General features: G+C 37.1%; 1 protein-coding gene across 5 annotated transcripts in view; it reads right to left on the minus strand.

Annotated features, from left to right (window-relative positions):
* Positions 1 to 14,307, minus strand: part of eya1 (EYA transcriptional coactivator and phosphatase 1) — a 59,706-nt gene that overhangs the window by 3,306 nt on the left and 42,093 nt on the right. For all 5 annotated transcript variants that reach the window (XM_058060172.2, XM_058060163.2, XM_058060164.2 and 2 more), the window contains 5 exons: positions 5,498 to 5,556; positions 3,197 to 3,357; positions 2,958 to 3,072; positions 1,617 to 1,738; positions 1,243 to 1,343 (listed from right to left, as the gene is read on the minus strand). In XM_058060172.2, the coding sequence (XP_057916155.2) occupies positions 1,243 to 1,343; positions 1,617 to 1,738; positions 2,958 to 3,072; positions 3,197 to 3,357; positions 5,498 to 5,556 (558 nt within the window). The remainder of the gene's footprint in view (positions 1 to 1,242; positions 1,344 to 1,616; positions 1,739 to 2,957; positions 3,073 to 3,196; positions 3,358 to 5,497; positions 5,557 to 14,307) is intronic.

Genomic DNA, 14,307 nt, shown 5'->3' on the forward strand with positions numbered 1-14,307 from the left:
AGTATAAAACTACAGCATTCACAGTATAAGATAACATTTATCTTGGTTATCCTCAAACGTCTCAGCAAAGAGGGATTTTATTCAAAAGGAGACTGAGGGCAGCTAGAAAACGTAGCAAAAGAGACACTGTGAAGTCTAGTACTCTAGAAATCCACAGTTTAAGCTAAGATTTATTTTGGTCATTCACAAATGTTACAGCAAGGAGATGCATTTTATTCAAAAGGAGATTGAGGGCAGCTAGAAAACGCAGCAAAGGGAAAACTATGGAGTCTAGTACTCTAGCATCCACCGTGTAAGCTAAGATTTATTTTGGTCATTCACAAATGTTACAGCAAGGAGATGCATTTTATTCAAAAGGAGATTGAGGGCAGCTAGAAAACGCAGCAAAGGGAAAACTATGGAGTCTAGTACTCTAGCATCCACCGTGTAAGCTAAGATTTATTTTGGTCATTCACAAATTTCACAGCAAAGAGATGTATTTTATTCAAAAGGAGACTGAGGGCAGCTAGAAAACTTAGCAAAAGGGAGATTGTGGAGTCTAGTATTCTAGAATCCACCGTGTAAGCTAAAATTTATTTTGGTCATTCACAAATATTACAGCAAGGAGATGTATTTTATTCAAAAGGAGACTGAGGGCAGCTAGAAAACTTAGCAAAAGGGAGATTGTGGAGTCTAGTATTCTAGAATCCACCGTGTAAGCTAAGATTTATTTTGGTCATTCACAAATGTTACAGCAAGGAGATGCATTTTATTCAAAAGGAGACTGAGGGCAGCTAGAAAACTTAGCAAAAGGGATATTGTGAAGTCTAGTATTCTAGAATCCACCGTGTAAGCTAAGATTTATTTTGGTCATTTTTGGTCATCCACAAATGTTACAGCAAGGAGATGCATTTTATTCAAAAGGAGATTGAGGGCAGCTAGAAAATGTTGCAAAAGAGAGACTGTGGAGTCTAGTATTCTAGAATCCACCGTGTAAGCTAAGATTTATTTTGGTCATTTTTGGTCATCCACAAATGTTACAGCAAGGAGATGCATTTTATTCAAAAGGAGATTGAGGGCAGCTGGAAGTGGAGACTGCCGAGTCTAATACTGCAGCATCCCACAGTGTAAAACAACATGTTTATTCTGGTTATCCTCAAATGTTACGGCAAGGATACATTCTATCCAAAAAGAGACTGAGGGCAGTGTGAAAAAAGCAGCAAAGTGGAGACTATGGAGTCAAATACTGCAGTTATTTCTCACCTTTTTTGAGCCTTGCTCCTCCTCCACGCCGTCGCCGACCACGATGTAAACAACTTTCCTCCCGAATCGTTGAACGACTCTTTCGAAGCAGCTCTCTTTACCTGCAAGGGCAAAGCGAAAAGATGAGTTCAAGGGGTGCTGTTTATTTTGTATTTGAAACAGTGAAGCAGGGAGGATGGTGTAGGAGGGGGTGGAGGGGGTTGGGGGGGGGGGGTTGGAAGGACATAAATGTCTCCAAGTGGTTTCATATGCAGAAGAGAGGCCTGAGGAGGCCCGGCTCCAAGAAAATAATCCCAGACTGATGAGGGCGATTTTTTATGAACATAAATCCTGTCCTTAAACGGGACAACACATCATGAAAGAAACAAATGTACCTATTTTGGTGGCGCTATAAATATTCTCGATAGGAAAGACGATGCCCAGGCCGTAGAGCAGGACCTTGGCCAGGGCGGGGATGAGCTGCGTGGTGGTCACCAGGATATTCACGCAATTTGACCTGCAAAATAAGAGCGCAGACGTCAGTGCTATGGTTTCTTGGGGGACATTTTTTGGGAATATAATTTCACAAGAAACAGAAAAAAAAACAACATCAGTAATTTTACAAAAAATTAAAAAAATAATATTAGTTATTACTATTAAAGTTGAAATATTACTTTAAAAATTAATAATATTACTTTAATATTATATTATTATTTTTTTCTCATTATTATAAATATTATACTATAATATTATAATATTATTTTTTACAAGAATAAAGAAAAAAATGGCAATTTTACAAAAATAACAAAATATTAGGAGGAAAAATAGCATCATATTAGCAGCGTGAAGTTGAAAAATTAAAGAACAAAAATCGTAATATTACAAGAACCAAACAATAATTTTCTGGAAAATTACGATGGCAGAAAAGTTATAATATCAAAATATAAAGTCAAAATATTATGTCAATAAAGTTAGAATATTCAGAGAATAGTTGAAAATAGTTAAAAACAATGAACCAAACAAAACAAAATAAAGTTAAAATTACTATAGTAAAAAGGTTATAATATCACGTAAATAAAGTCAAAATATTATGTCAATAAAGTTAAAATATTCTGAGAATAGTTGAAAGATTAAAAACAATGAACCAAACAAAACAACATAAAGTTATAATTTTTTGGAAAATTACAATGGTAGAAAGGTTATAATATCACGTAAATAAAGTCAAAATATTATGTCAATAAAGTTAGAATATTCCGAGAATAGTTGAAAGATTAAAAACAAAAAAAACAGCAAAAATAGGGGGAAAAAATCAAATTTTATGAGAATAAAGTTATTGAAGTATTAAGAGAAAAAAGAGAACAATAATGTCCTTTTAGTAGCATAAAAATGACGTATTGTTTTTTTTTAAACAAACAAAACTAAATGCTTTAATTTTTTGAAAAATGTCTAAAAATACGAGAATAAAGTCAAAATATTATGGGAAGAAAATTGTTCAAAAATTACAAATATTATTGAGGAAAAAAGTAGATATATTTCAGAAAAAAAAACCCAGCGATGCAAAATACATACTGCATAACTGCTTAGCAAATGTACATGTACTGCTTTATGAAATATCGACATATCCCTTGTACCCTTTTCATGTTTAAGTATGTGGCCCACAGTGGAAAAAGTTTGGACACCCCTGATTTGTGCCACATGTATGCGTGGTATGGCTACAATTTCCCTCAGACTTTTACCTTGAGTGGATTAATGTTAGTGCTTTCAGTGCCAGTGTTAACCAGGAGTCCGTCAAGGCTTCAATTTCTGCTCGCAATTGCAACCAGGCTTCCCTCTTGGCCGGGCCCAGGAGACCTGAAACGTATGGGAACATTGTTTAGCTTGGACCGCCCCTTCAAATACCCCCAAAATGTTCAAAGTACCCACGAAATACACTGAAGGACGGCTCTTTTTCGACTTATTGCAGGGGGGGATTTACCTCCGACGTTATTTTTGTAGGTGGTGTAGATTTCTTTCACTCGTCTGTAGCGGAACGCCAGCTTTCTCATCCAATCGACTCCGCCCCTCACACCTGTGGCCAGGCAGAGGTTGGCGCTGGTCGCCGCTGCGTGGAAGCCGTCTGCGCCGAAGTTGTACGTACTTAAGTGAAAATTAGAGAGAGGGTCTGTCAGCGCATTCTGTCTTATAGCGGAGTGATATGAACACCAAAATAAAACTAAAATAAAGCAAAACTGCTCACCCTTTAGTGACACATGATACAAATTTAAGGTCAACACTTTCTTTAGATGACAATGTATATTCCAAAATCTGAGATTATACTTCTTAAATAAGAGCAGAAAAAATATTACTTAAATACTGTACAATAAAACTAAAATAAAGAAAAAACTGCTCACTTTTTAGTGACACATGATACATAATTAAGGTCAACACTTTCTTCAGATGACAATGTATATTCAAAAATCTGAGATTATACTTCTTAATTAAGAGCAGAAAAAATATTACTTAAATACTGTACAATAAAACTAAAATGAAGAAAAAACTGCTCACTCCTTAGTGACACATGATACAAAATTAAGGTCAACGCTTTCTTCAGATGACAATGTGTATTCCAAAATATGAGATTATATTTCTTAAATAAGAGCAGAAAAAAATATTACTTAAATATTGCACAATAAAACTAAAATAAAGGAAAAACTGCTCACTCTTTGAGGGCAACTGACTAAAAATACAAGTCAAACACTATGTATTTTGACCTGACAATGTATATTCTAAAATCCGAGATTATACTTCTTAAGTAAGAGCAGAAAAAATATTACTTAAATACTGTACAATAAAACTAAAATAAAAAAAAAACAGTTCACTCTTTGAGGGCAACTAACTAAAATGGAAGTAAAAACTATGTATTTTGACCTGACAATGTACATTCTAAAATCTGACATTATACTTCTTAAATAAGAGTACAAAAAATATTACTTACATACTGTACAATAAAACTAAAATAAAGAAAAAACTGCTCACTCTTTGAGGGCAACTAACTAAAAATGCAGATGAAAACTATGTATTTTGACCTAACAATGTATATTCAAAAATATGAGATTATACTTCTTAAATAAGAGCAGAAAAAATATTACTTAAATACTGTACAATAAAACTAAAATAAAGAAAAAACAGCTCACTCTTTGAGGGCAACTAACTAAAATGCAAGTAAAAACTATGTATTTTGACCTGACAATATACATTCTAAAATCTGAGATTATACTTCTTAAATAAGAGTAGAAAAAATATTACTTAAATACTGTACAATAAAACTAAAATAAAGAAAAAACTGCTCACTCTTTGAGGGCAACTAACTAAAAATGCAGGTCAAAACTATGTATTTTGACCTGACAATGTATATTCAAAAATATGAGATTATACTTTTTAAATAAGAGCAGAAACAATATTAGTTAAATACTGTACAATAAAACTAAAATAAAGTAAAACTCCTGGTCCTTTCAGGGCACCTGATTCAAAATAAAGATATAAAAAATTACATATTTTCAACTGACAGAGAGAAAAGATATGAATAAATAGATGTTAAACAGTCTACAATAAAAGTAAATGAAAGTAAAAAGAAACCTTAAAATAATATGCATTTTCAACTACTAACATAAATACTATATTAGACAAATTTGCTTATTGTAAGTCCTATGTAGTAATATGAGATGTATTACTAAAAATAAGCAAAACAATCGTTCAACAGAACCATTTTGATTATTGTAATAGTAATTATTTTGCTTATTTTACTTAACATAATCCAGATTTCCTTTATTGAAGTACAATTAGTTCACATTTTATTATATATGTACATTGTTGAAAGTACATTTTTTTACTTTTTATTTGTGTCAGGTGTCATTATTTTGACTTTATTTTAGTTTTATTTTACAGCATTTGAGTAGTTTTACTTTATTTTAGTTTTACTGAAGTGTGTTTAACTTCTGTTCTTCTTTCTTATATCACACATTTTAGATTATAACTTTGTTTCATGTTATTAAATATTAATTTTGATGACTTTTGGTATTTAATTTTGCTCGGATTTCAGTGTTTGCAGTACAGGAAAGCGACCCGTGATATGGCTAGAATCAGTGAATGCTTAGTAAAATGAGTTTATGTATGTAATAAGATGTAAACACAGCCAGAAATTCTACTACAAAGTGCTATGAAGTTCAGTTTGTGGCTCTATGGTTATCAGCACAGTATTCGAATCCCATGTGTAAACATGTGTAATGTAGTGTTTTACCTTAGATCCTGGCCGTTATCATCGGAAGAAACATCGTCGATATGTACCTGGTCACATTCCTGGAATATAATGAAAGAAAACAAAATGTTTAGTGGGACTCCCCACTTTAACCACACCCGACCGGAGAAGGGTTCTATTTAAAAAATTTGCAAAGGCTTCATTTTTTGCGTGGAAGAAAATTGGCACTCCCGAGGACACATAAGTCATTTTTCACCAGAGAAAACACAGCCTGGCATCGCTCGGACGCCTTCATGTTGAAAGGCCCCCCCATCCAAGAACGTTCTGAATCAGCACATGCCGTAATTCTTCCCATGTGCCCTCCTTACCAGCGCCGTCTAAACAAAAACTAACCTCATCATCAGTCAAGACGGTGCTGAAACGCAGCTGTCACTAGGGGGCGGTGTAGAGGGCGACCGCAACTCTTAAGAGCATTCTCCGCGTTTTAAGTGCGCCGCTGATGTATATAAATATAGAAAACCGTACGTACAAAAGGACCTTGGATGGAACGGTCCAACATGTGCGCATGCTAAGTCTTTCCCTTTTGGCTCTTCTTGGAAAGCTCCACGGATTCTTCAGCTCCTCGCTGATTCCTCGCCGGCACGCCGTAACACAATCCAGACTTTCTGGTAAATGTAACCTAGTAGAAAAATTGAACCTGATGCTAACCGCCCAATGAAATTATGACCTCTGATTGCTGCCGCACACCACACACCATCACAGCCCCCGGGGGCGGCCGGCCAGCCAGCCAGCCAGCCGGCTAAGGAGTTCAGACTAAAAAAATCTGCTATTAGTTTTCCATTTATAGGAAAGTGCTGTGCTCTGGCCTCCATTGCCCCCCCCCCCCGCCATCTTGGTATATGTCCTTGTCTGCTTTCTAGAAGTGACACAGGAAGTGAATCAGTAAGTGACTCGGAGAAATGGTAGGATTAAAAATTTAAATAAGCTCTGCTTCTTCCTACTCCTTTCGGACATGTTGAATGGTAATAGTGTAAATATGTGACAAGGTAACTTGACTAAACATGTTCAATAATAAAGTAAACCATGACCATTAATTACTGAAAATAAGCTCAGCTTCTTCCTACTCCTTTCGGACATGTTGAATGGTAATAGTGTAAATATGTGACAAGGTAACTTGACTAAACATGTTCAATAATATACTGAACCATAACCATTAATTAGTGCAAATAAGCTCTGCTTCTTCCTACTCCTTTTCGGACATGTTGAATGGTAATAGTGTAAATATGTGACAAGATAACTTGACTAAACATGTTCAATAATAAACTGAACCATAACCATTAATTAGTGCAAATAAGCTCTGCTTCTTCCTACTCCTTTTCGGACATGTTGAATGGTAATAGTGTAAATATGTGACAAGATAACTTGACTAAACATGTTCAATAATAAACTGAACCATAACCATTAATTAGTGCAAATAAGCTCTGCTTCTTCCTACTCTTTTCGGACATGTTGAATGGTAATAGTGTAAATATGTGACAAGATAACTTGACTAAACATGTTCAATAATAAACTGAACCATAACCATTAATTAGTGCAAATAAGCTCTGCTTCTTCCTACTCCTTTTCGGACATGTTGAATGGTAATAGTGTAAATATGTGACAAGATAACTTGACTAAACATGTTCAATAATAAACTGAACCATAACCATTAATTAGTGCAAATAAGCTCTGCTTCTTCCTACTCCTTTTCGGACATGTTGAATGGTAATAGTGTAAATATGTGACAAGGTAACTTTGCTCAGCATGTTCAATAATAAACTAAACCATAACCATTAATTAATGCAAATAACTTCAGCTTCTTCCTACTCCTTTCGAACATGTTGAATGCTACTAGTGTAAATATGTGACAAGGAAGCTTTATCAAGCATGTTCAACAATAAACTAAACCATGACCATTAATTACTGCAAATAAGCTCTGCTTCTTCCTACTCCTTTTCAGACATGTTGAATGGTACTAGTGTAAGTACACGACAAGGTAACTTTGCTAAACATGTTCAATAATAAACTAAACCATAACCATTAATTAGTGCAAATAAGCTCTGCTTCTTCCTACTCCTTTTCGGACATGTTGAATGGTACTAGTGTAAATATGTGACAAGGCAACTTTGCTAAGCATGTTCAACAATAAACTACACCATGGCCAATAATTACTGAAAATAAGCTCTGCTTCTTCCTACTCCTTTTCGGACATGTTGAACGCTAAGAGTGTAAATATGTGACAAGGTAACTTTGCTAAGCATGTTCAACAATAAAGTAAACCATGACCATTAATTACTGAAAATAAGCTCAGCTTCTTCCTACTCCTTTTCGGACATGTTGAATGGTACTAGTGTAAATATGTGACAAGGTAACTTTGCTAAGCATGTTCAACAATAAACTACACCATGGCCATTAATTACTGAAAATAAGCTCAGCTTCTTCCTACTCCTTTTCGGACATGTTGAATGGTAATAGTGTAAATATGTGACAAGGAAGCTTTATCAAGCATGTTCAACAATAAACTAAACCATGACCATTAATTACTGCAAATAAGCTCTGCTTCTTCCTACTCCTTTTCGGACATGTTGAATGATACTAATGTAAATATGTGGCAAGTTAACTTTGCTAAGCATGTTCAACAATAAACTAAACCATGACCATTAATTACTGCAAATAAGCTTCTTCCTACTCCTTTTCGGACATGTTGAACTTTGTTAAGCACATTCAAAAATAAACTATACCCATTCATTACTGTCGATAAGCTCAGCTTCTTCCTACTCCTTTTCGGACATGTTGAATAGTACTAGTGTAAATACGTGACAATGTAACTTTGCTACACATGTTCAACAATAAACTAAACCATTAATTAGTGCAAATAAGCTCTGCTTCTTCCTACTCCTTTCAGACATGTTGAATAGTGCTAATGTAAACACGTAATGTTCAAAAATATACCTTTGTTGAGCATGCTCAAAAATAAACTAATCCATGAGCATGAACCGCTTTAAATAAGCTCTGTTTCTTCCTACTCCTTTTCGGACATGTTGAATTGTGAAAATGTAACCATGTGATGTGCTTCAAAGTGACTTTGTGAAGCGCATTCAAAAATAAACTGAACAAATTTTCAAAACACTAATTACTGCAAATAAGCTCTGCTTCTTCCTACTCCTTTCAGACATGTTGAGTTGTGAAAATGTAACCATGTGACGTGATGTGATTCAAAGTGACTTTGTGAAGCACATTCAAAACAAAACTGAACTATTATCAAAACACTAATTACTGCAAATAAGCTCTGCTTCTTCCTACTCCTTTTTGGACATGTTCGAAGTTATGTGCAAAACGCTCATTTTGCATGTAATCCAGAAAGGAAGGGAAATCATTTCCTGCTGATTTTGTACGCTTTTTAAAAAAAATGAGTTTCATCCAGCTGTTAGGACACCCAAACACTTCCTTGTTTTAAGTCAATCTATGTGAGACCCGACGCTGACGTTATTGCATTCCTTGCTAATGCTAGAGCAGGGTAAGGGTAAAGGCTTTCGACCGTAAACCTTTTTTATTTTACTGGTTCCCCTCCGAACAAATTTTTCATCTCCCTGGATTTGTGGGGAGAAGAAGAGGGAGGGGGGGTGGCGAGGTGAGGAGAAACTCAAACCAGCTGTTCTTTAACAGAATTAAAATCTTGACCCCCACCAACCCCTGCTCTAATGCAGCAGTTCTCTCGCCAAGCCTCTCCCCGGCAAGATCCAAAGAGGAAAAGACTTTGACCCCGTGACCCCCCCCCCCTCCTCCTCCTCCTGCTCCCCTCGTCCTCTCTCTGGGGCTCCCCGCACCCCGATAAGGTATAGAGGTGGAAATGGAGGAGAGGAAACCCAAAGTGACCTCACATGGAGCCTTGCGATCCACAAGAAGGACTACCAATAGAGATGTATGACATGGACCTGTTTCACTCCACCTGGCAACTTGTGAATTATAAAATAAGGGGAATGTTTGGAATTCTGTAGTTTTCCAACAAAAATGGGAGGGTTGATTGATTCATGATTTCCTTTTTTGTTGTTGAAAGACATGCTCAAATTTAAATAATCATTGGACAAACGGTCAGTGATTCGCAAAGACATTTTGGTTCGTGGCGGCCATGTTTTTCTACCAATCTTGATCAAATTAGACAAACAAGTGCTTGTCTGTTGCCTGAATGGGTTTACCAATAATTGACATAATCGGTACTATAGTAACTGTCAATATAGTGATTGACAGTTACTATGGTACCCATTATGTCATTGTATGGTCATATCACCTTGTACTTTGGCACGCGACAAAAAAACCCCCAAAAATATAATAGGAAAGCAGGAAGTGAACAAATGTAACAGTATATTGTTACTGTTACAGTATACAGTTACTCTAGTAACTGTCAATATAGTCATTAACAGTTACTATGGTACTGATTATGTCATTGTATGGTCATATCACCTCGTACTTTGGTACGTGACAAAAAAACAAAAACAAAACTTAAACTATATTAGGAAAGCAGGAAGTGAACAAATGTAACAGTATGTTACTGTTACAGTATACAGTTACTATAGTGACTGTCAATATGGTCATTGACAGTTACTATGGTACCGATTGTGTCATTGTATGGTCATATCACTTCGTACGTGACAAAAAAACAAAAAAACTATATTAGGAAAGCAGGACGTGAACAAATGTAACAGTATACTGTTACTGTTACTGTCATTGTATGGTCATATTACCTTGTACTTTGGCACGTGACAACCCCCCCCAAAAAATATAATAGGAAAGCAGGAAGTGAACAAATGTAACAGTATATTGTTACTGTTACAGTATACAGTTACTATAGTAACTGTCAACATAGTGATTGACAGTTACTATGGGACCGATTATGTCATTGTATGGTCATATCACCTTGTACTTTGGCACGTAACAAAAAACCCCAAAAAACTATAATAGGAAAGCAGGAAGTGAACAAATGTAACAGTATACTGTTACAGTATACAGTTACTACAGTAACTGTCAATACAGTGATTGACAGTTACTATGGTACAGATTATGTCATTGTATGGTCATATCACCTTGTACTTCAGTACGTGACAACCCCCCCCCCAAAAAAAACACTTAAACTATATTAGGAAAGCAGGAAGTGAACAAATGTACAGATTATGTCATTGTATGGTCATATCACCTTGGACTTTGGTACGTGACCAAAAAAAAAACTTAAAAAACTATATTAGGAAAGCAGGAAGTGAACAAATGTAACAGTATATTGTAACTGTTACAGTATACAGTTACTATAGTAACTGTCAATATAGTGATTGACAGTTACTATGGTACCGATTATGTCATTGAATGGTCTTATCACCTTGTACTTTGGTACGTGACAAAAAAAACTTAAACTATTTTAGGAAAGCAGGAAGTGAACAAATGTAACAGTATAAAGTTACCGTAGTAACTGTCAAAATAGTGATTGACAGTTACTATGGTACCGATTATGTCATTATGGTGATATCACGTGACAAAAATGAAAAAAAAAAAAATATATATATATTTGTACAGAAGGAATGCTTCCTATGCTGGCTATGAGCGACTTAGGATCACGTTCCATGCCCACAGATACGCCTCCCTGCCGGGCCGAGCATAAACCTCTGCCCCGGCTCCCTGGGAGGAAGCAAATTCAGGAGGTGGTGTTGGGTAATGTGGTACAGTAACCCCCTCACGCATACTCATTAGGAGCCACTTCTGAAGGCCTCGTAAACACCACGCAACCTCGGGACGCATGCATGTTCTGCCGGCCAGGTTCAGCAGGCCAAGCTAAGTTGAGTCGTATGCTGGGAATTTTACTGAGTGATAGCCTCGGTGAAATGTCAGGCGGACTCTGAAGGGAGGTAAATGCCTCCCTGGGTGTAAATAAAAGTACCACATAAGCGGCCTCAACAATGGCCGATTTTCTCCAGAGTCTTTTGAACATCTCTTTTCCATCACCGAGATGATGAAATCCTACAATCACTTTTAACGTATAGCAGATGTTCCTACTGTACTCCACTACCTTGTGCTCGGTTCTTTGTGTATTAAAAAAAAAAAAACGCAAAAGGAACAAGGGGAAAAAAAAAAAAAAAAAAGGACTAATCATTGACGGCGGGATTCCGAATCCGAATGAATCAGTCAACTTCTAGTCTCGTCTCCGGCACTCTGTCTTTCCACTCGTCTGCTCAAAACTTTTCAACAAGGAGGAAGCCATCAGAGGCTTCTTTGTTCCCGTGGCGTCTGTCATCGAGCAATCAAGCGATGACGGCCCGAGTCTTCCTGGAGAGAGAGAGCTCCGAGTCGGGAACTGCGGGAGCGCCGAGACCAAAGCGAAGGTTAATCACCGATGTGTGTCAACAAAACACTGAGCCTATTTGTTTCCTGTTTCCTGTCGTTATCCCGCACAGATTTCCTAATAAATTTCCTAAGTCTTTGTCCTCGTTCGATTCCTTCGGTCAGGTGTGCGATGACCGATCCGTCAACGCAGGATTCCGACGCCATTTTAATGCCATGTGAAAAAGCCTCATCCGCGGTTCGCAGCTTCTCAATGCCGACACTTCAACGATAGAGCCTGTCATTTATACCGACCCCCACTCGGTGACCCCCAGCACCCCCCCCCCCCAAGCTCTTCGTTCCCACAGCAGGTATAGCAAGGAGGCGGGTGGAGGGGTTGTGATTATACCTAAGGGGTCAAACACAGGATGTGGGGGAACAAAGGGAGAGTTCTTCCAAGCTATTTCATTCCGATCTGTGCTTGAACAGTTACGGAATTCAAACAATGGGGCCAAACAAAGTATGGGGGCGGGTGGGATGCATGCTGGTAGGACAAATATTCACAGAATCACAGGAGAAGAATAGAAACATGGATTTTTTTTTCTGCATTTTTTTTCTCACCAGGTGAGCTCCGGACGGAAAAACTTGTTTTTTCCAAGCACCCTCGAATCTTGCTGGTGCCTAAATAAACAGTAACCGGGGGCTGAGATGAGGGGGGTGCGACGAGGTGGGGCTCCTTGTTATGAAAACCCTGTTTTGTCTCTTTGTAGCCGTTCCAGTGGTTTAATTAGACCAGGGGTCTCAAACTCCCAAATTTACTTGGGGGGCCACTGGAGCTAGGGTCTGGGTGAGACTGGGCCGCATCAGGTTTTCCGAAAAAAAACAAAATTTATTAAAAACAAATTTTTTTTTTAAAAACTTCGCTTTGGTTCTGATTTTCTACAATAAAAGCTCTGATAAAAAATTCCACTGTTCTCAAATATCTTAATTTTTATTTTTCTACACAAAATAAGATGAAAAATAAATAAACAAATCAAGAATAAAGAAAATCAATCAGTAATAAATAAATATAATAATAATAATAAAACGGCAAATAATAAAAACTTAAGAAACCACATATAGTTGGTGGGTGGACAAATTATTTTTTTCAGATTAAAATGAACAAAGCATTATTAGAGCCCTGTAGACATGACAAAACACGACTATAGTCACTTATACTTTTTTTTATTTACAACATATTGCGCAACTGCAGGGTCTTGAGACACATGCTAACTCGCAAACTAGAGAGCTAGCGACCTAAACGGTAGCCTTCAAGTTATTTCCTTTAAACTTAAATAGCCAAAAACTTACCACTTCCACACGGATAGAGAGGATAACTATTAACAGTTATTTAACCTTTAACATGAACATGAATCAAACGTAATAATTTTTTCTGGGTAAAAAAATTAGGCTGGGCCGCATCAGGTTTAAAAAAAAAAAAAAAACAAACAACGCATTTATTAAAAACAGAATAGCCAAAAACTTACCACTTCCACACGGATAGGGAGGATAACTATTAACAGTTATTTAACCTTTAACATGAACATGAATCAAACGTAATAATTTTTTCTGGGTACATGATACCATACAGCATCCATATCAAACTTTAAACTTTCATATCAAGGCGGGGCCTCAAACTAGTGTCCTGCGTCGCATGTTTGAGACCCCTGAATTAGACATGATCAATTATGATACAAAAAACTAATCTACTCCAGAACCGCTTCATATAGAAGAGTGAAAATTGGTCAAAACATGCAACTCTACTGTGTTGCATGTGCTATTATTTTTCATATTAATACACCACATGGTGGCGCTGTTATTAAACCCTATCAATCTGATCTTAGCTCAAATACGCTTCACAAAACACAGACTGTAACTTTAAGATGTTTAGTCGAATCATCTCGAAATTCGCTACACATCTTTAGGGAAGTGACAAGCACATGGATGTCGAATTTCAGTGAGATTGGTTAACAAACATGGCCGCCATGAAGAAAAATGTATCCGCAGTAGCACCTAACTTATTACCTGTAGGTTAATGTTTATTATTTAAATAATTAAAATGATATTTTTGTGTTACGCAATCGAATCAATTCACGGAAAAAATTCCCAAACAAGCCCAAAAAAAACCACAAAAAAGTTTGCTACGAGACTTCGGAGGCCAGTAGAAAAATTCCCAGCATCCGTCATTAACAAGGCAGAGCGCAGGTTTCAAGCTATAAAAAGCAGGCACTTCCACGGACGCCACCATAGGCCCCCGGGTGTGCGATGCATGTTTCGGAGAGTGTGAAGGGCTGAGGCATCGGCGGACTAATTGAAAATGTTCCCACCTTTGGAGACCTCTCCCTGCCCCCCTTTTTTTCCACTTCCCCGTGAGTGGTTTGCCCCCGTGCCCTTTTATCCTTCAGACCGGGAGTTGTTTTCTCACCCGGGGACCCGGGGAAGGAGGAAGGGGGGGGTGGCCGACCGTGTAC

Source organism: Doryrhamphus excisus, linkage group LG7 (assembly GCF_037039965.1).
Source record: "Doryrhamphus excisus strain RoL-2023G ecotype Guam linkage group LG7, RoL_Dexc_Guam_v1.1, whole genome shotgun sequence".
NCBI classification, from domain to species: Eukaryota; Metazoa; Chordata; class Actinopteri; order Syngnathiformes; family Syngnathidae; genus Doryrhamphus; species Doryrhamphus excisus.